The 22,352-nt window shown below is 40.8% G+C and overlaps 1 protein-coding gene across 1 annotated transcript in view; it reads right to left on the reverse strand.

Moving 5' to 3' along the window:
* LOC146854118 (cathepsin S-like) overlaps window positions 1-22,352 on the reverse strand; it is a 40,912-nt gene that overhangs the window by 12,788 nt on the left and 5,772 nt on the right. The window contains exons 4-6 of the mRNA XM_085651894.1: window positions 20,763-20,948; window positions 19,134-19,316; window positions 13,127-13,289 (exon numbers count right to left, since the gene is read on the reverse strand). Of these exons, the coding sequence (XP_085508020.1) occupies window positions 13,127-13,289; window positions 19,134-19,316; window positions 20,763-20,948 (532 nt within the window). The remainder of the gene's footprint in view (window positions 1-13,126; window positions 13,290-19,133; window positions 19,317-20,762; window positions 20,949-22,352) is intronic.

The raw sequence follows: 22,352 nt of genomic DNA on the forward strand, positions 1-22,352 counted from the left end.
CACAGGCTCAAGACTGAATTGCATATGGCTGGGTCTGAACTGAGGTGGCAAAGTGAGGTAAAGAACGATGATGGATTCAACCCAGATATGTGACTGGGCTTGGGTGTCTGAAAAGTTTCAGCACTCCGTCCATCATCTCCTTGTGTTTGAAATTATTAGATATGACAGGACCCTTGACCAAGATCTTAGAGTTGGCGTACTATACCAAAGAATCCAACTCCCTGGTGAATACTGACAGTCTGTATGCTAGGTAACACCAACTGCTCCATCTCTACAGAGCTCAACAGATAATAGACCCTAAATTCAATGACTTCTCCACATCAGAAGCTGGCCCAGTGGCAGACAGCCTCTTATCGGGGGTTCCTTTGTTAAGGAACTGTCCAGATTTTGCACCACCCACTCAACTCTTGACAAAGCCCAAATGTCACTAAAAAGGGGGTTCAGAAGAGGCCTTTTTGTAAGGGATGGGCACTATGGAGGGTGTGCACCGGGCCATGGAACCTACCAAAGCTCTCACCAGGGATACTATGCCCGCAGCAAAGTTGGTTGGTATGGTGACCAATCAGAACCCACCTTCTACCCCATGCGACCCAGGGGTGCCCGTCCCAGATTTCGCCACAGACGCGGACAACAGAATGGAATCCAGGACACAGGATATGCCTGTAAGAATTATTCAATTTTCAGAAGTGATATTGGGAGGGAGAGTGGCATTGTTTACGGAGAACTGGAAACGTATATCCATGGACCCATGGATTCTAGAGACCATTCTAGGCTTCAAACTGGAATTTCACAAATCCCCAATTCATTCTGCCCCCCCAAGATACATTTATTTTTCCCAAACAGAGCAAGTTTTTATACACTCAGAAATTCGCACACTCCTAGCCAAAGGTGTAATATAACATGCCTGTCAAAACCACACCCAAAGGGTTCGTAAGCTCCATCTTTCTGGTTGAAAAGAAGGGCGGAGGACATTGACTAGTCCTAAACCTCAAGGAATTCAATGACTGGATAATGTATAGACATTTCAAAATGGAAGGTATTCACTTACTAAGGGATATTCTACAGGAAGGCGACTGGATGGTCCGGCTGGACCTGAAGGATGCCAACCTCAACGTCACCATATTCCCTCCTCACAGACACTTTCTACAGTTCAAATGGTGAGGGCAGTGCATGGAATTCAAAACCCTTCCATTTGGTCTCTCTTTGGCCCTGTGGTGTTTCACCAAATTGATGAGACCAGTGGTAGAAGGGCTCGAGGAGTACGTCTAATTATGTACCTAGACAATCTCCTTTTGATGGCCCAGGACCCTCAGACACCCAGGACTCAGGACTCATCTATCATGGACTATACAGCTTCTTTAGAGTCTGTGATTTCTTATCAACTCTCTGAAGTCAGTCCTGTCGCAAGCCCAGCATATGGAATTTCTGGGTTTCCATGTAGATTCAGTCCGAGCACAATTGCTCCTGCCAACCCAAAAGATTTGCAATATCAAGAGGGCATTGAGGTCTGCATTGTGCAGACAGACTGTATCATTGAGGTCAATTGCCAGAAACATGGGACTCCTGGCCTCATCGATACAAGCCACATTTCCAGGCCCCCTCCACTGCCAAGCCCTTTCGAGATTAAAAATTCAACACCGACAGAAGGGTCTCTCTTACACAGAACAAGTCCCACGGTTGGGCAAAGCCAGGACAGAGATAACATGGTGACTGGACCACATGGAATCCTGGAATGGTCGTGCCATTTGCGGAACCTCCCCAGAAATAGTGACTGAATCGGATGCCAGCCATTGGGGTTGGGGAGCGAGGTGCGGGACGGTGTCGATGGTCAGAGGCGAAGCTGAGTCTCCACATATATTTCCTGGAACTCCTAGTGAACTCTTTTGTCATCAGGAGTCTCTCCGCTATTAAGATGGACTGTTGTATCTTGCTGAGGATAGACAACATCTCAGCAGTTCACAACATTAACAAACTTGAGGGGACAAATTCCCGTCTACGAGCAGGAATTGCCACGGACTTCTGGCACTTCTGCCTTGATTATCGCATCCCCCTCACAGCAGAATATCTACCAGGCAAGAGGAACACCATAACCGACTAGAACTCCCACCACTTGCGATATTTCAGCAACTGGAAACTGAATCACTCAGTATTCCAAGTTCTGAACAGATTGTGGGGTCCATGCAAAATGGATCCATTCGCATCACAACTCAACCGGCAACTGACACATTTTTTCAGCTGGCGCCTGGATCGGAAGCCCAAGTGACAGATGTGTTTCTCAAGGACTTGGCACATTTCCGGGGTTAGGCCTTTCCCCCGTTGCTGATGATTACCGAGTCCTGTCACAAATCATGCTTCATAATTCATTCTGGTGGCCCCTTACTGGAGGGCTCAACCTTGGTTCCCAGTAGCCCTATCTATAGCGAGTGCATCTCCAGTTCGGCTCCCAGCTCAACGGATCACCTCCTAGATCGGGAGTGTATTCCCCACCCATTGAGTCTATCAGGGCAACTCAAGCTGATGGCTTGGATGGTTTCAGGGAAACATGGCACACCCCAGGCATTTCACAACAGGCTGCAACCTTCATAAGGCAGGTCTGGGCAGATAGCACACATAAAATATATAATTCAGCTTGGAAAAGATGGTGTGCTTGGTGCAACATATGGAATGTTGATCCCAGGGAGCACAACATTGTATTGTAATAAAACTTTCTTTCAGAGCTGGCATATTCTGGTTTAGTATACCAAAGTGTAAATAACTTCAGATCAGCTATCTCCGCAGGACACCACCCAGTAGAGGGAAAACCAGTGAGGAAGCACCCTTTAGTCTGCATACTGATGAAAGGTATTTCTTATGGTCAACCCTCCAAGGCCCAAATATACAACCATTTGGGATGTGAATGACGTTCTCAAATTCTTAGAGGAATGGCCAGTGCACAGATACTTGTCGCGCAAACAGATTTCGACCCACAATGTTATTATGTCTGAGTTCCTGTAAGAGGGTATCGGACGTATTAGCATTGGATCTGTCAGGTAGAGTATTCTCTCCAGAAGGCGTTTCCTTTACTATCACATGCTGGACCAAATCTCATTCCAGGTAGCCTGGTAACCTATCTGAGTTTCCCAGACAATAATAAATTATGTGTGGTGCAATGCTTAAAAGATTATGAGATCGCTACTTGTGATGTGAAACAAGAGGCTGCAGGACAACTACTCATTGCCTTACAAAAACCCTACAAACCAATGTCTGCAGCTACCTTAGCCAGGTGGATGAAATAGCTACTGGCAGAAGCAGGCGTCGACATTTCAGTCTTTGATTGGCATTCTGCCAGAGGAGCCATGGCATCCAAGTCATATACTCTCTGCTCTCGAGTAGAAGATATCATGAGAGCCGCAGACTGAACCTCTGAGTATACATTTAAGAAATACTGTTATAAACCTACTATAGATGTGGCATCTGTGGAATCGTTAAGATTGACACTTTCTTTAAAGCTTTGGAACAATCACAGATTATTGTTTTACAGAAACTGGCAATCTTGATGAATCCACGAGCCTTGAAGAAGTCACACAGGTGACGAAACACGTGTTGGCTGTACCTTCTGATGTTACTTTGTGATGGAAGATGCCAAGTCACAAGCAATACATGAGACTTGGATTACATTTACTGTGACCCTGCCTTTTTGGACTAAATTGAACTATTGGACTGCCTATAGAGAGCTGTGTTTTTTACTGTAATAAAATATTACTTTATGTTAAAAACACCCTAGAAGTTCATAGAAAAAAACAAAAGTTAAAGTAACATTATAGTTAGGTATGATAAAAAGATTTGTTTTTGTTCAAAACAAACCTTAGAAATTCACTGAAAAAGACAAAGATTAGAGGAACATGTCAGTGACAATATTAAAGTTTGGAACAAAAAAATAAACAGAAATTCACCAGTCATATTTAGCAAAGCTAATTATAACTTGAGCCCCGCCATACAGTGCTTATGACTTCACATATTACATCACTCATGACATTTTCTACAACATCATTTATGCCTCACTGATGACATTCAAGAACTAGCATCACTTGCCTACACACTGAGCCTGATTCACAAAGGTAAACTTGGACCAACCGTCTAAGTTTAGACATGAAGTCTAACTTTAGTAGTAGTAAAGTTAGACTTTTGGTCTAAGTTAGACTTTTGGTCTAAACTTAGACCAAAAGTCCAACTTTACTCTAGTAAAGTTAGACTTTAGGTTTGTGAACCAGGCCCACTGAACTTACAGCATATCATCCAGAAATCCATTCACATTGCGGGACACATTCATAGGATGACTCCAATCACATGGCCAGACTACCATCTGATAGCTTTCCAACACAAAACACCACAGATCACCACACCTAAGCCCACCTCCCATCCAATTGTTTATCAACCGTGGAAAATACTCAGTTTTGAATACTTATAAACACAAAAAAACATTCACCACAGATCTAAACACAATAAAATCACTTCAAAAACTCTATTACTGGCCCCAGGAGTCTTTTAATATCCCTATACCAAAAAGAACAACAAAACAGGACAAAAGAAAACAAGCACTATGGATGCCTTCAGAACTAAAAAACAACACATTGAAAAGCTGCAACAATCAAAAAAGCTAGAAAAGGGCACTAATCAAACAAAATTCAAATGCATAAATATGCAAATAATTTAATACAATTCTCACTAAATTACGTAAACCTAAATGCACAGTAGGAACTCATTTCTCAATAATTTACTGAGAAACTTGCAAATCATTACTCAATCAAAGCAAACATGTAGGACTCCTATTTGAAAGAAAGGGAAACCACCAGCACCAACGCAATTCCACCAATGCCTCTAAAGGGAAGGCTAACACAGCCTCCATATTCCTTCAAGCAACTATCTGGAAGTGAATGTATGGATCTTTTCAAAGCAAGCAGGCCAGGTGGCTTCCCTTCTGATCCTTGTCCACCACAAATCTTCAAGAACACTCTTTTAACTACCTCTGCTGTCACACCCATTAGAACAATCATCAATAATGTGTTAAATATAGGAGTCTTTCCAGAAGATTTTAAAAAGTCATACATCTGCCCATTATTAAAGAAACCAAACCTGGACCCGCATGACCCAAACAACTACAGATGGATTACAAATGGACCTTTATTGTCCAAACTGATAGAAAGGGCAGCATTTCACTGAAGATTGCTCCATTCTTTTTGACTTTCAAACAGGATTCTGGACAGGAAGAGGCACAGAATCTGCCCTAATCACCATCTTGAATGACCTTAAAAACGCAGTAGTCCGGGGTCACTGCACTACTTCTCTTAGTCCTTTTAGCTGCCTTTAACACAGTTCAGCATAACACTCTAATACATATACTCTATGAAGCCCACATAGAGGGAAATGCTCTTAATGGGATCATATCCTACCATCAAAACAGAATAACGTTTATCCATACTCCCCCTTTCTCATCCAAACCGTACCTCACTACAGCAGGGGTCCTTCGATGCTCTATCATCTCACACATGCACTTCGACATCTACAAGAAGTCATTACCAGTAATGAAAAAATATATTTCATCTGATATGCTATAACTACACAGATGACACACAAATACATCTTAAACTGGAAATCCCCAAAGGCCACAGAAACTCCATAATCTTCAGTTGTCTCAGAGCTGTTGGTCAGTCGATGATATGGAGCTACCTCAAATTGAATGCTTCCAAAAGTGAAATACTCACTTGTGGCGACTGGAATAATTATGACCCACTCTATGCTTGGCCTGACGATCTTGGACCACCTCCTAAAGTATCCGAGTAAGTAAGAAACTTTGCAATTACCATGGACTCTAAGCTATCAATGTATAAGTTATCAAGATCAAGCTTTGTTACTATGGAAACTCGGCGACACATCATCCTCTACCTAGAATTTCCACAAACAGGTCCAAGCCAACCATCTCTCTTTTACTGTCTAAACTCTGATAATACCATCTTTATCAACTATAAAAAGACTACAACAAATTCAGAACTCTGCTGCCAGACTACTCCTACATATAAAGCTGCAAGCCCACATCTCCTCTGCCTTGAGGACACTACATGAGTTACAGGTTGCCAGAAGGCCCACCTTCAAGCTGCCTTAGACTATCCACAAAGCAATACATGGAACAGGACCACTTTTCATCAGGAAATCATCAAACACATGCTACAAAGAAACATCCGCTCCAGATTGGCACCCCGACTCAAAACCCCTGCATAGAGGAAAAAAACCATGGGTGATACATCGTTCTTTTATGCAGCCAAAATGTGGAATGAATTAGCTCCAAAAGTAAAATCCACTGAAAAGTATCTTATCTTTAGAAGACTACTCAAGAGTTTGATCTTTCCTACATGCCCACCATACTCAAAACACAAATGTACAGCATATGCCTGTGCAGGTAAAAATGTATAATTTGATTGTATTTAGATATGTGCAGTTCCTTGTACAAATATTTACACTACTTATGGTTTAAAAATATATATGTATTCTTATAGGTCTGCTTAACAAATGTATATATTACTTATGGTTAAAATACACACATGCACACACACACAAGCACACACACCCCCCCCACGCAGACACACACACACATATATTATTTTATGCTTTACATGTATAGAAGTCACTGCATAGTTTACATTTATGTTATTTGATTTTATGCTGATGGTCTCTGCTTTATTTATTTTATCTATCACAGTGTGTAAATATGATCATAACAACTGTATCTATAAGTGCTTCACTACTGAAATATTGGAGAAAAATATAAAATAAAAATAAAAAATTATTATTTTTAAAAAACCCATAAAAACACACAATTAAAAACCTAATAAATAACAATACATAAATAAATCAGTTTTATGCACAGTAACACTTGCAAATCTGAATTTTTAACTATTTATCCATACATGTACATATGGGACTTTATATTATACAGCTTTATTTCTCTTTATTATTTTCCATACACACATATACCTTTCCATCTAGTTATGTTTCTATATATTTATTAATTTACTCCTACTGTAAAAAATCCATTCAACTCTCTCAAATCCACTACTCTGTATCATCCTATACCTCTTTCAATATATCCTCTACCTCCACTCTGACTCATCCCAAACCTCATTGTACTACTATGATCTCCCTAATAACCTTTCTAGACTCTTCCTTCCCCTACCCCTCCTTTGACTCATCCCAAACCTCATTTTACTACTATGATCAGAAGAAATTGAAGGGAGCAGTACTCTCTTGGGGTCGGGACCGGTAATTATTGAATAGAAAATGTATACACTTCAGAATTTTTAGTCTCTTCAATGCATTTCTCCAATATATCAATGATGCATTCACCCCCATCAAGGATTTCTGATCATTTTTCAATGTGCAATTTTAGAGAAAACACACTGCCCATCAGCCTGAAAAATGGTGGGAACGCATATTGCAGACTAACACGGAAGGGGCGGAACTTGTAGGTGATTTTTTTATTTTCAAAAGGGGGTGAGCACCCTCCCTGAGCCTTTAAAAGGCCCTGTGATCTCCATTCCCCAGCACAGTTTTTTTTCTAAAGGAGAGGAGCGCCACGTGGCCCCTCTACCCGAGCCTATTCTGGCCCTAGGTATCGCATTCCCAGGGCCTACTTTTAATATAGGTGGGCATCCTGATGCCCACCTAGGGCACCCACCATGCACCAGAGGGAGAGCTATTTATGCTGCTGCCTCCGTGCTGAAGCAATTTGGTGATTTGTTTCCCTGCCCTCATCAGTACAGGCAGAGAAACAACTCTCAAGTCTGCTCTCAGCTGGCGGTTTCTTTTTTAAAACTCCTGCTCGCTGAGAGCAGACTTTGTGCTTGCTCCTATTTGGCTGGAGTATTGAAAATGCTCCCTCCAGGGGAGGGCAAACACAAGTTTCCCTGGCTGCACCAGTGCGGGCAAGAAAACTGATGTGTTCCGGGCATGGGATCCCTCCCTTTTAAAGTGAATAGAGGTCCTGAGGGATGTGTTCACCAGGCTTAGGTGGGGGGCCGTGCAGAATCCCTTCCTTTTAGATGTGTACTTTTCGTCCCCGGGGTGGGCTCCCCGGGGCCACGAATGGCTCTAGGATGGTAGTTATAGTTACGATCACTTTTCCATAGGAAAAGCGTTTTTTTGTGTTGCTAATAGCATTAGCCCCGTTTGACAAATCTCCACGAAAATGTCACAAAAGTTGCTACATTTTGACTTGTTTGTGCATAGAAAGTTTCAGGGTGATCCATCAAGCGGGGACGAGATAAAATGGGGGTCGCAAAACACAAAATCCCCATGCATTTTCCATACACTTTTCTATGACGGGCTTCAGCAAAAATTGCTGTACGGATTTGCACCAAATTTGTCAGGAAGCTAGACCTTGGTCCACAAATTGTGCTTTTTGTATTCTGGTTTAAATCCGTTAAGTAGTTTTTGAGAAATTAAGGTAAAAAATAATCATTTATTTTGGGAGTGGGGCTTGCGAAAGTCTCATGGGTGTTCCTCAAGAGCATACAATACATTTTTTTGATTATTGGTCGAGAGACTTGTTATTCCTGTGAGCCGTCACGTTCTTGTAGGAGTAAGAGGCTCCAGCGAGTTCCATGAGAGTGAGTGCTCTGATTGGCTGGCTGTTGGAATTTTAGAAATGAAATTGCCCCATTACTGTTTACTGTGAAAAATTGCAGGTGTTGTGGAAATTAAGTAAAAAAGGTATATAAGCAGGCATCAGAAAGGCATGCTTTCCCCCTAGATTCAGAGAGGCGGTCTCTAAGGGATAACTATTGTGATAAAAATAAAAGTATATTATTTTAAAAAACGTTTACGATCTGGAAGCACTCTTGCAGGATTGTGAATAGTAAAAAGGAGTTCTCACTACAGTCTACTAGTAGGATTGCATATTGTGATCCTTGTTATTGAGAGTAAGTTTGTAAGAATTAAATATTGTGTTGATTAGAAGGTTAATTCTGTTTTTTAAAACATATTCCAATCTTGCGAGACTCTCACAGGATCGTGAACAATAGGATAGAGTAGGTGATCTTTGAACACAGTCTAGTACATAGATTTGTTACTGTAGGAAGCAATTTTGATGGAGAAGGTGTTTATCAGAGTGTACTATTTACACCCAACAGCTTGGAAAGAGTTCTGAGTAGAGAGTTAACGCCCTACTCATCACAGCCATCATATAATAGAGGGGTCTCAGCAGAGAGGCAAGTCCTTCCGCACACCGTGCTACCTACACCCGTCATCTTGGAGAGTGATCTCAAATGACATATTTGTTCATCCACACAACCATCTATGCACACACATCATCTGAGCGAGAGGTCTGAAAGGAGATGCAAGTACATTTGCACACCATACTACGCACAGCCGTCATTGGAGAGAGAGAGGTGTGAAAGAGAGGCCATTCCCTCTCTCTTCACTACTACTCACACCCATCATTTGAAAGAGAGGTCTCAAAGGAGAGGTCAGTCCATCCACAAACCCTATTACGCATGCCAATCATCTGAGAGAAAGCTTTCAAAAGAGAGTCCAGTTGCTCCCCATACACGCTACTACGCACACCGGCCATCTGAGAGAGAAGTCTCAAAGGAGAGGCCAGTCAGTCCCCATACACCCAACTTCGCATACCCATCATCTGAGAGATGTCTCAAAGGAGAGGCCAGTCCATGCACACACCCTACTACACACATCCATCATTTGAGAGAGAGGTCTCAAAGGAGATGTCTGTCCCTCTCCATACACCCTACTATGCACATCCGTCAACAGAGGGAGAGGTCTCAAAGGAAAGGCCAGTCACTTCCCATACACCCTATCGTGCTCACCTGTCATCTGAGAGAGGTCTCAAAGGAGATGCCAATCTTTCCACACACCCTACTATGCACTAGGCCTGGGCTAAATTTCCGTTCCGCTCGCAGAAATTGCGATAATTTGACATTTTCGCGTTCCGCGGAGAGCGCGAAAATGTCAAAATTTCCGCATTCCGCAGCTTAGCGATAATTTGTTTCTTGCTTGCGCTGTAAAATAATACATTCTCGCACGCGCACGATCGCCTTACCTGAATCCCCGCGTTCGCCGACAAGTTTTCCCGATCCGGTCGCGTTCTCCACGAGATGTTGGATTGTTGGTAGCCATTTGCGCTGTCTCGCGACAGTTCGCGCCCGCAGTAATGTCATTGTTCGCGCGATCACGTCTTTCTTCTCGCGATCATGCACCGCGAGAAGAGTGAAAACAAGATGGCCCAGCCCGTGAGCAACCGCATGGGTAAGTTGGCGAGCCGCGACCACGCAGAAAATACCACGAACGGGTGGGAAAAAAAACTTCCGCATCTTCGCGATATTTCCGCGTGTTTGCGGAGATTTTTAACATTTTCGCGATAATTTGCAAAAGTCACTTTCGCAAATTCCGCCCACCCCTACTATGCACACCCGTCATTTGTTGGAGAGGTCTCAAAGGAGAGGCCAGTCACTCCCCATACACCTTACTACGCACACCCGTCATCTGAGAGAGATCTCAAAGGAGATGCACGTCCATCCACACACACTACTATGCAGACCTGTCAAAGTGAAAGCAAATACAATACAATATTGCAACAACTGAACACTCTCTTTCTGAATTATAATTACAACTTTGATGTGAAAACAAGTATGGTATTAGAATATTATTGAACTTACTGGGAAGATGCCTCAATAAGAGAGTTACAAGAATTGAGGAGATGGAGAATCTCAACACAAATATTGTTATATTACTCTTTTATACTCAGACTTAATTTTTTTAAAACATTGTGCAAATTGTGCACCCTTTTCTTTTCTGCTATAATACAATAGTCATTCCCTTTAAAACAAATGTCGGCACACACAATATATTATTCAGTTATTCTAACATACATACAGTTGAAAAATTAATTTACTTAAAAAAAAACTAAAAAAAACAAAGGTTATTGTAACATTATAATTAAGTGTAATAACAAGATTTGTTTTTGTTGGGGAAAAAAACCTTAGAGATTCACTGAAAAAAACAGTTAGGTGAATTTCCCAGTGACAACATTAATGTTTTGAAGTAAAAAAATACACAGACATTCAGCATTTACAGTTAGGAGCACTAACTATAACTTGTGCTCCCCATGCACTGCTTATGACCTCACTTATGACATCACTCATTACATGTTCTGCGACATCATTTATGACATCACTGATGACATCTCAAATGACAGCACTGATGACATCCTCTAAACTTCACTTTCCTACATGTTACTTTAGAAATTGCTATGGCATTAAATAAAGGCTTGACAGTAAGTACAAAATAGCTCAGGGGAATATCATCCATCATTTCTGCCATCACAGATACAACTCCCTTAGGTGTTGAAAACAAGCATTATGTGCAACATTGACACTATATCATACCTGTTACAGGTAGCATAGTTCACATTAACAATCAGCCACACATATATATAAGAAACCCTAATTGAGTATGGTACTCAACCTATATACAACTGTTTAGAGAAAGCCAAATGAGTGAATGCCAGTTCCAAAACACATGCCCTACTACGCACAGCTTTTATCGGTATCAAACCGCTGACACTCACCAAACCTACATTGACAAATGAAGTTAATTTCAGTAGAGGACTGGGCACTGTTAACACAGTCTACTCAATGGAGAGTGTTTACACTTTATTACACTGTTTATCAACAGTGAAACTCTCATAAGAAATACACCACAGAGTGTCAAAAGAAATTCTACTCAGAACAGTGTACACTCAATGCAACAGTTGTCAAATAAGACACTAGTTGCTAAAAATAACCAAGATCTGAAGGTGCTAAAGATCATACAATCTGCACACTTAATACTGTGGTGAAAACTTTACAGATAACCCATCTTCTGAAGCAAAATAAGCACACATACATAGGTTAGTACTTGTACACAGTCTTCTATGCTAAGTTGACATTGTCATGCTGACACGATTCTCTCTGACAACTCAAGGCTGTTTACAAAAGTTAGCTTCTACTTTGTTGAATCTTTCTCCCGCAGAACCAAAATACTTGTGTGGAACATAATGAACACCAGTCAACTGTAGTCTGCACACAGAGTTACTGTTTAATACAAAGATTTATAACATGTCCAATACCTCTACACAGCTATGGTACATTAGGAGCAAATGTGTTTTACAAACAGCTTGCACCCATTACCTGGACCCAAACGGTACAAAATTAGGTAGAAAAGTAATATGGTAGTTACCCGCCACTATGTAAACTATAAAACAAACTAACACACTCATTGGATGACGTCATCAGTAATCTCATCAATTATGTAATTTGAGATGTTATCAGTGATATAATAAAAGATGTCATAGAACATGGCATGAGTGATGTCATATGTGAGGTCATAAGCAGTGCATGGCAGGGACGCAAGTTATAGTTAGTGCTGCTAAATACAACTGCTGAAGCTCTGTGCTTTTTCTTTTACTACAAATCTTTAAGGTTGCCAAGAAGTTCACCTAACTATAACTTTACTTGAAAATGGTTTTTTTGAAGGAAAAAATATCTATCTATCTATCTATCTATCTATCTATCTATCTATCTATCTATCTATCTATCTATCTATCTATCTATCTATCTATCTATCTATCTATCTATCTATCTATGTATATATATATGTACATATATATATATTTAATTTTGACATATAGATGTATAGATACATGTATACCTGCGAAAAGAAATAGATAATGTACTACAATTTTTTATATTTCTTTTTAGGAAAGGACCAAATTTATGAAAAAGATGTTTAAGTCAAAATTATTTACTATATAGAAAATCATGTCATTATAAGAGGTACTTTTAAAAAGTGATTTTTGCAAAAAATGGTTTGGAAAATGATGTTATGATTTGGAGCCATATTTTACCTTTTTCATAACTATGTGAAGTGTTCCTTTACACAAAGTATGGATTGCGCCATATGTGAATGTCAAAAGGCTCACTGGTAACAATAACAGTTAACAATAACTGTGAAACCATTAGGCCACTGAAAGGATACATACATTTTTAACAAAAATTTGTATTTATAAAGGTCATGTGATATATAGAACTACAAATATTACCTTCCCCGCTATACAACTGAAAATCCTCGGTCACAGCGAATCCTACAGTTACCGGTCCCTCGAAGGCCACTGCAGCAGCAATGTTGGATTCTTCGGGCAGGACATAAAATTTAGACATATTCATTTTTATAGTTTCTTTGTGTTTGTAGGCACACATCTTAGCCTGCCGGAAGGAATAAAAACTATTTTAGGTGAGCAATAACCATTTAATTTTCTGTCATAGACAATAAAAGTTAATCTTTCCACTACTTTATCCATTATGAACTTGTCCGATCACAGTAAAAAATATCTGACAATCCATTTGCTATTGATACATTAGATTACTGCCTCATCTCTGCCCTCATCTCTCCAGTCCGACAGAGGTTTTCACCACTCTAATTGGTTGCCTATTTCTTCCATCTCTAGTTACTATTACAAAAGCTCCTGTATGTTCATTGTCCTATCAGACGAGAGGTAAGCTGTGCTTTTTAATATTACAAAATGAGTATTGCAATCTTTCTGTTACCTTGTTGCTGGGCGCAGTGTATTGACATACACAAGTATTCAAAAATTGCCTTTTACTGGTGAGAAGCTGTTCAGTACTAAATTGGATCAAATGATTCACAAGGCTGCAGATGAGGAAGAATATCATAATCCTTTTCAACTCACAACTGGAAAGAAATCCTTCATATCAAAATGATCAAGCTAATCCTTCCAGAATAAACATCCCTTTCGAAGCCTGGCTTGGGGGGGAGGCGTGATCAATACAGACTTCTCATGATCGACTAAAAAAATGACTATCAAAGGGTAGGATCAAGCGTGAGACAATTTTATCCACAGTGGTAAAATTGTGTCAAGGACAGATGGGTTCTGGAAATAGTCAAACAAGGATATCAGATTCCCTTCATCAGCAGTCCTCCACAGGCTCATTTCCTTGCTACTCCATTGCCTAAAGAGGGATCATGACTTCAAGCAATGCTGCAAGCTATACAAGCTTTACTGGACAAAGGCGCGCTACTTCCAATACCATGGAGCAGAGAGACAAAGATTTATTCCATCTGTTCCCATGTTCCCATACATAATAGAAGGCTTTGTCCAGTGTTATGCTTGAAAGCCTTGAACTGATGTTAACTGGTGGTTAACTTCAAGATGATCTCAGTTCAAACAATAATCCATTTGCTGGTACAGAATGACTTTCTTGTCACATTGAATTTGTAGGACACATATTTTCACTTCCTTATCCATCCGTCAAGTCAAACATTTCTTCTTTTTGTCGTCGGAGATTAACCATGTCTGTCGGATTGGCAACTTCAACCTCAGTGTTCACAAAGGTACTGACTCCATTTGTTGCTTTTCTACAATTAAAGGACATTTCTGTTTTTCCATATTTTGACAACGGACGTTTGTCTTCTCCTTCTTTTTCTAAGGTTCAGGAAAATGTCCAACTGGTGATAAAGTTTCTTCAAGACCTGAGGTTCATCATCAGCTTTCCGAAGTTACAACTTCAGGCAAGTCAAAAAAACTATTCCTAGAGTCCAATTCAACACACTCCTGGGATGTGCTTTTCCTTCTGTACAAAACATAGCTGCAGCTCAAGCTGCTGTCACTCACCTTTGCACACAGTTTATGATGTCAGCTAGGGCATAGTTAAAGTTGCACGCTCTAGTGGCAGCCACTACTGTGGTAGTACCAGGTACAAGATTTCCACACAAATCCTTAGTGACTTATATCATACAATCATTCACTGGTCCTTGAATTCTCAGGACTACGAGCACTTCATACTGGTAACACCACAGATCACAATACAACTTGTTTGGTGGCTGGTGCAGGTCAATCTGGTGAGTGGTGTTCCTTTGAAATATCTAGTTCCTACTTACTTGACAACAGATACCAGCCAGTGGTGTTGAGGTGCAGTCTTTGAGGATCAAGAAGGGAAGGGTTCATGGTCAGAATGGGAAGCCAGTCAATCCTCAAACAGTATGGCAGGCACTGCAGGTGTTTGCTCCTTCACCAGGACTTAAATGTTGTACTAAGGACGGACAAGCAGGTGATGAGCTGCCACCTTAATCGGCAAGGTGGAACAAAGAGCAGAAAGCAACTCACATTATTGTCTGGTCGTAGATTCACCTTCTAGCTTTATCAGCATTGTATCTTTAAAGCAGATTACATTTCTGGGCAGACAGTCTCAGTCGGAACATGCCATCTTTTGTCACGTACCATCTGTCAATTCAGAGTTCAATCGAGTCTGTGTTCAAATCGGAACTCCCTAGTATGACTAGTTTGCATCGCAACACAATGTGATTCTTTTACAATTTTGTACAGAGGCATGGTGTCCCCAAGCCTGGGTGATAGATGGAATCTCTCTATTAAGTGGGATCCTTCATGCATTTCCTCCAATTTCCCTCCCAGAGAGGGTGATTCAGGGGGAGAGGAAGCAGGTGATTCTCATTTCTCCTTTTTGGCCATGTTGCCCATGGTTTTCATTTCTCATGAGTCTATCCAAGGTGGAGTTTCTCCACCCATCCCTTCATCCCTTTCCTGTTAAATTTTCTACTCTCCTGTTCCTTCACTTACAGGACCTCAATCTGACGGACTGGAAGGTTAAATGGTAGGTTTGGAGCAGTTGAAACAGGTTGCTCTTGATATCCATTTTACATAAATTGTTGAAAAAACTGTGATGTTTGGCTAATAATCAGGAACTGTGCTCCACAATGCTTGTGTAATAAAAAGTTCACACCATCCTAGTCTATAACCATCTGCAAATCAAATGCCAAACCAAGCCTGTTCCTAAGACTTTCTCTCCACTTAAAAAGAAGCAGAGTAAGTCAATAAGTAAGGAAACTTATTTTGGCTACTGTCTGTCCAATACAAATATTCACAGAAGAGTTTGAACAAACACTCATAATTGGTCATCTTAGACCATTAAATCTCATTTAGAGATAAATGTGCCTGCCAATTGAATTTAAATTTATAACTCCACTCTGCAATCATATCTACTGCAAACATTCTTGTCATGGATAGATTATTGCAAGAAATGAGCCACCTCTTACAGAGAAGTGGGAGACATCAATTGGTTATTTTAGAATCATTGGAAAGCAACCCCAATTAGTTACCCTCTGTGAACTACTGACGCAGCTCCTAGAAGTTTCAAGCCAACTAGCAATAAGCACTAGTGCCTTGAGACCCTCATGGGTGAGTAGTGCGCTCTATAAATTCCTGATTGATTGATTGATTGATTGATTGCAGCTTAGGAGTTGACTGGTGTAACAACGTTTGCCAAATGTTGTTTGCGTGAAGCCAACAGCAGTTCCCCACTGTGTCATCAGACAGCATGAGTATGATCTTTTAAGACAGGATGAGCAATGGTCTGTTATGATGAGGAGGTATAGGGAGTGATCTAATCTCAATAAACCTAAGATAATTACTAAGGACTTGACTACTGATGGGTTTCTCCTTCATAAACGTGACAGATCTCATGTCTGTCTTATTGCTACTGCATTATACGCTTGTAATATAGTGGATGGGATATCCATAATGTTTGTGACAAAGTACTTGTCTGCCAAACTCTAAATCAGGCACAACGTATGCTCATTGTCATGCAATAGATCCTTACTTAGAAGACAAAATCAGAGATTCAGGCAAGAGGAAAATTAATTCCAGTGTGTAAAAAAGTTGAATGAGGGCATTTTGATCCTTTAAAAATTCAATATACCTTTATCAGATAGGCTTAACACAGGTTTTCACTTGTACGACATCCCTGCTCTCCTTTGGATGGATATTGACCAATGCTGCTTCTAGTCTAGCACTCTCCCTATCTAGCCAAGTAGCAGATTTTCTCTATATTGAAACTCCTCTAAACACACTGTGTAATTCTTAGATTCACTTTGAGTCACACTATTAAACAATTAAGTTAGGGCTACTTCAAGGTGACTTGGTTCAGCTCTATCAGTAGCTGTACCATGTGTGCTTCCTGCTTTTCTGCTTGAATATAGAGCAGTAACCCTACATTTGCTTTTCCCGCTGTTTGGCTTGGGTCACCACAAGAAGCCTCAGTTCTGATAATGCAGTCAGTTGCCATTCTTGAGCAAAGGCCTAGCAAGACATAATCAACCTATAGTGGCCATTCTCCATTAGTGGTAGCAGCCAGCTCACTTGTACCTCTTGTGCATACTCATCACTGACCTGAGCTGTGATCGCTTTGGATTTCAGCACCAGAATGACATTAGCGGGGATTGAAATCTCAACAAACATCAACCTACCCTTTGATGCTATCAGGGATGCAGACTATGATACCAAAACCACTCACTGCAATTTCTTGATATCTATTGAGGTTGAAAAATAAACTCAGACTATTTGCAGTGTAGTATCTGCTTGTAGAGACGCTGAAGGAACGCTTTGTTCATGAGCTTGGACAGAACACTATTAATGTTCCCAGATAGTGTATCTCTTGATCGGTGATTCTTTTCCATGTTGTAGGAGATCCACCTTTTCTGCTTGGCCACCCCAGAGTTTTCACCTTTTGCTGGATCAATTTTATTTTGCTGACATTAGAACTCTGTGCACTTTACACCTGCTAACCATAAGTAAAGTCCCTCTGCTTTCCTTTTAAACATGGATAAACTGGCTTATGCCTAATTGGAACCATTAGCCTGTCTATCAGTCCCCATTATATAGTGTAGAAAGCACACCCAGGGCCAGGAAGTTAAAATGCCACTTGTTACATCTGCTACAGCGACATTGCAAACATGGCTTCAGGCCTCCCCTGGTTGCCTGACTGCTGCAGTGTATCCTGCAGCACAACATGTTGAAATAACCCTTTTTGACAACCAAAAACATCCCTTTAAATGTTAGTAGGTCACCAAATACCACAAGGTAGGATGCATGGTATTTACATATGTGGCATGTAGAAAATTAATATTACCATGTCAAGGACCAAAAAGCGATTTTTACATTAGGAAGGCTGACTGGCCTGTAGAGAAACCCTGGGTTTGATAATAAATATCAGTACTGTAGCTCAGGAATGAGACTAGCTAGAAAAATAGTCTAACAAATTTTAGAAGTTATTAAAATCCAATTCGATTGCGATGTCGGATTTTGTTTTTATAAACATTTAGCAAAAGTAACTTTTAGAAAGTTATCATTTCCCTGTCTGAAGCTCCTGGAGGCTCATTTGCATTGTCTCTCCAGCTGTCCCAACCAGGGATTAGTATTTAATATGTTTGAAGTTTGACAGTTTATGCTTTGGCTCTTTTGTCACTAAAAACTCATACCTCTGGTTCCCCTTATTGCAGTTTTGTCTTTTTGGGTTCATTTTGTTTATGACATTTTTCTCTATTTCTCTAATTCTGTTTGGGATTTTTGTTGTTTGGTGATTTTGTTTTGTTACTGTTATGGTATTGCATAAATACTTAACTCATTACCTCAAATGAAGCTCTGCTCCTTACTTGCCAAAAGGGTTGACCTCAGGTTAATTTAGTGACTTGGTGGGTTCACCCTGACATGGGTTGTGATTAGTCACCCACACCATGTAATAATCCAACTTCTTATACATGTATATTACCATGTAAAAAGTAAAGTCCCAATTTTAATGCTTATTTCATTATACCAATTTACACAACATAATTCAAATGCCACAGGTCCCACAATTTCCCTATAAAGCAACACACATACATTTCAATCTACCTATTACCGTACAGTTACAGTTCTCATATAACTTTGCTATTTACAGAAAGCTAGATGGCATTGCTTTAGCCCCGGTAGGGTCTGTTTATCAGGGAAAGAATGTTTTTAAAATAGTAGTGACATTTGTGGCCAAAACTGAATATATATAAGAGCCCTTGGGTGAGCAGGTTTTATGCATTTCTAGCACCATGACGTGCACAAACGTCTACTGGTCAGCTTCAATGTCCACCATGGATGTATATATAGTGCTATATTAATTGATGACTGATGCACACATATCTCTTGTGGAGCAGTTTCAATATATAAATCAGAAGGTCTATATCATTATTGCAAATTAAAGACTTACGCGTTGAACATATTTGTAATCCTCGCTCTTCATAATTCCGTTTTCACTGATATATTCCAAAGCCTTTGATGGGAAGCCTCCACAGCAGGCTTCGTTTCGCGAGTCGCAGTCCACAAGTTGCTGCTCGCTCAGGGTGAAGAGCTCTTTATGTTTAATGCAATAACGAGACTCTATGACTCCAACCTGTGTGAAAGAAACATTAATACCAGCTTCATTGGTGGAAACAATAACCTATTCATTTAGTATGTGCAAAAACATCATTGAGGATTAGCGGTGCCACTGTTTGCGCCTTCTTGGAGAAATCCAACCTAGAATCAATCGTTTTTTGTTTAGTAACCCCCCATAGATGGTTTCAGTCGAGTTATTCACAAAAAACAACTAAGGGACATATTTGCAACAGGCAGCGATAATTATCGCTGACCTTGTATAACGCATTTTTTTCTATCGCTGGAATATTTCGCCAGGCTAGCGTTGTATTAACAATGCTTAGCGCCATGGCGATGTGTATTCCAGCGATAGCGCCCTTTTCCATGGAACATCGCTGGTTTTCCAGCGATGTTCCATGTAAAACGGCGATATGCTTGATGATACGACCTTATTCAGGAATTTAACAGACGTTAAATTTCTGCATTAAGGCATACTTTGCGTGATTAAAATAGTTGCTTCCCCACATTGTACGCAGCATTGCTCACACGGTCCATGGCTGTGTCTCCATTCTCATGTGATCAGCAGTTGCTTCTCCACTCTGAATGTATTAGATCAGTCAACAGCCTTCAACACTGTTACTCATGACCTGATCTAGCCAACTCAATTTAAGAACCCAGAGTAGCCTCTAATGCACCCCTGCAAAGGTAAATGCTTTCATCGAAACTGACATCAGCTGGTGAAATGGGATCTCCTCTTCTGTATTCTAATTCCATTAATCTAAGCCTTTCACATGACCTGTTTCCTTTTTATTTATTGCATTTAATATGTATATGATTCATCTCAAGTAACAGCCTTTGAATTGTAAGCTGCTCCCATGCAGAATCCATAGGAACAATGAGACATCCTGTCCAAGGCACTGAATGTCTTAGAGGAGAGGATGGGTAAAGGAGGCATTATCTGAAACAGATCAACAACCCTCCTAGGTCATGTCACTTCTGCAAAACAGCCTTCACATCATGCCCCCACACACTTTCTTTGGTCACACCCTCATCTTTGCAAAATGTGTTACAAGCCTAGGTTTTTCCAATACCACAAGCTCGGCATGATCTTAGACATTAAATGTAAACATAGCTCTTCCAGCTGAGGCAATTGTGAATTATGCTGCATATCCACCACAACCAGATTTTAAAAGGTGGTAGAACTACACCAAGGCACGTTACATCAGATCGAAAAGAATTAGTCAAAACAAAGAACAACAATTAATTGCCAGACTAAATATAGTGCCATCACAACTCTACTATAGACTTCATGAGTGTGCAAGAATGTAGTCAAATCATGATGCACTATATTTCCATTTTTCAGTGAGCCACCCTGACAAATCCCACCTCCAGATCACACAACAACTCTTATGAAATATACTGCCATGTGCCCAGGGAATAATGGTACAGCCCATGTTTCACAACCTAGAATATCAGTACTTACAGTGGCAAATGCCCAGCAAGACCCACAGTAGGAGCCTTGATCTTTGGGTTCTGTGACACAGTTTTCTTTTCTCCAGTCGACTTCTTTGGGGAGGTCGATGGCAGGCCGGTATGTCTGGACTTTCATGGGTCTCTCTGCAGATCGCGAAGACTTGAAGCATCCCCTTGAGTTTCGCTCATGTGTTGTCTGAATATAAGAAATGCAATTAAACATTTACTAGGTACCTATTTCTAATATTTCACCCTTTTCGTTAGAAATTGCAGAAATGTATGCAAATCTCCAACAGTTAAACTTGACATCCTTGCTGTGGTCTCCCCCAAAGCTTTACCTTCACTCAGTGGTGGCACTGAGCGAGCAATGCGAGCCAGCCCAAGTGACAAAAGTGGATTTCAGAGATGTGAGGGGGGGAAGGGTCTCTCCTCCTGGACACATTTTGAAAAAAGACAAAGAGTGCCAAATTGTGCATTTTAAAGCAGTTTTTTAAAATAAAGTATTTAGTGACAAAGCAAGGGTGTTTATAAAGCAGTTGTGAACGTGTAGTATTGAAATATTTAAACACGTTGAGGGTGCCTATATCTTATTGCATTGAATATTTTCAACAGTTAACCGTATAGTGCAAAAGATACAGTGTGACAACTTCAGGCCCTTTAAAGTGTGTGCTTGACCCGGTGTTTTGCACTGCGTGGCACACGCAGCCAATGCAGTGCTGCATGCTGCATTAATTTCAAAGCAACCCTGGCTGGCACTTTACACCCTTGGGTCTGCTTCAAAATCTGACCATGCTTTGCATCATCGGTGGGTGGTCCATAAGGACCCCCAAGTACTGCATACCAGGGCTGGCACCAGTCAGCCTGCATAGCTTGCTTACAAGTCACAATAACTGGCACATGTGCAATAGTGCACGTGCCTTAGGAAAACTGCTTGTCTGGCGTGATGACGTCAGGGCTAGTGAGGGTCACATCAGGCAGGCAAACTCACTGCTTTATTAAAGAGATATGGATGGTAATTTATTTTTACAATTACCTTCCTCATGGCTTTACAGAAATGAAAGGGCAGAGCCTCTCCGCCCATTATCGAGAACTGCCCTTGCATTTACCCATCCCTCCCTCTTTAATGGGAAAGTCGGTTTGAAAGTCACTATTCTGAAAATGGCACCTTTAGAAAGTTGGAATTGTGTTGTCTTAACCATTTGGTGTCTACTGGCATTGTTCTGGGTCACATGACTGTGAATAGCTTAGCTTTTGGGCTTTGTGTATTTCTTCAAGATAGTAAGACAAAGGGGGACTAGATGTTGTCAGGGTAGGGGTCCCTGGCAGGGTGGCTGGGGGCAAAGCTGTTCTCTGCCTGACTTACATTTGAAAACTCTGCCTCCAGCACACACACAAAGGACCTTGACACTATCCTTTTGTCGCTCCAGACTTCTTGGAGCCTTGGCAGGGAAAGGAAGGAATTTTCCAGAACCAAATGTGGGTGTAGCCTTGAAGGTTCCCCCACATTCAGAGGCTGGCATCACATAAGGTTGATTTTTTCTGCAATTTTTCTTCATATCTTACTGATTTCATTGTCGCTCTCCAGGCGATAAGTAGCGTA

Source organism: Triturus cristatus, chromosome 4_1 (genome assembly GCF_964204655.1).
Source record: "Triturus cristatus chromosome 4_1, aTriCri1.1, whole genome shotgun sequence".
In the NCBI taxonomy this organism is placed as follows: domain Eukaryota; kingdom Metazoa; phylum Chordata; class Amphibia; order Caudata; family Salamandridae; genus Triturus; species Triturus cristatus.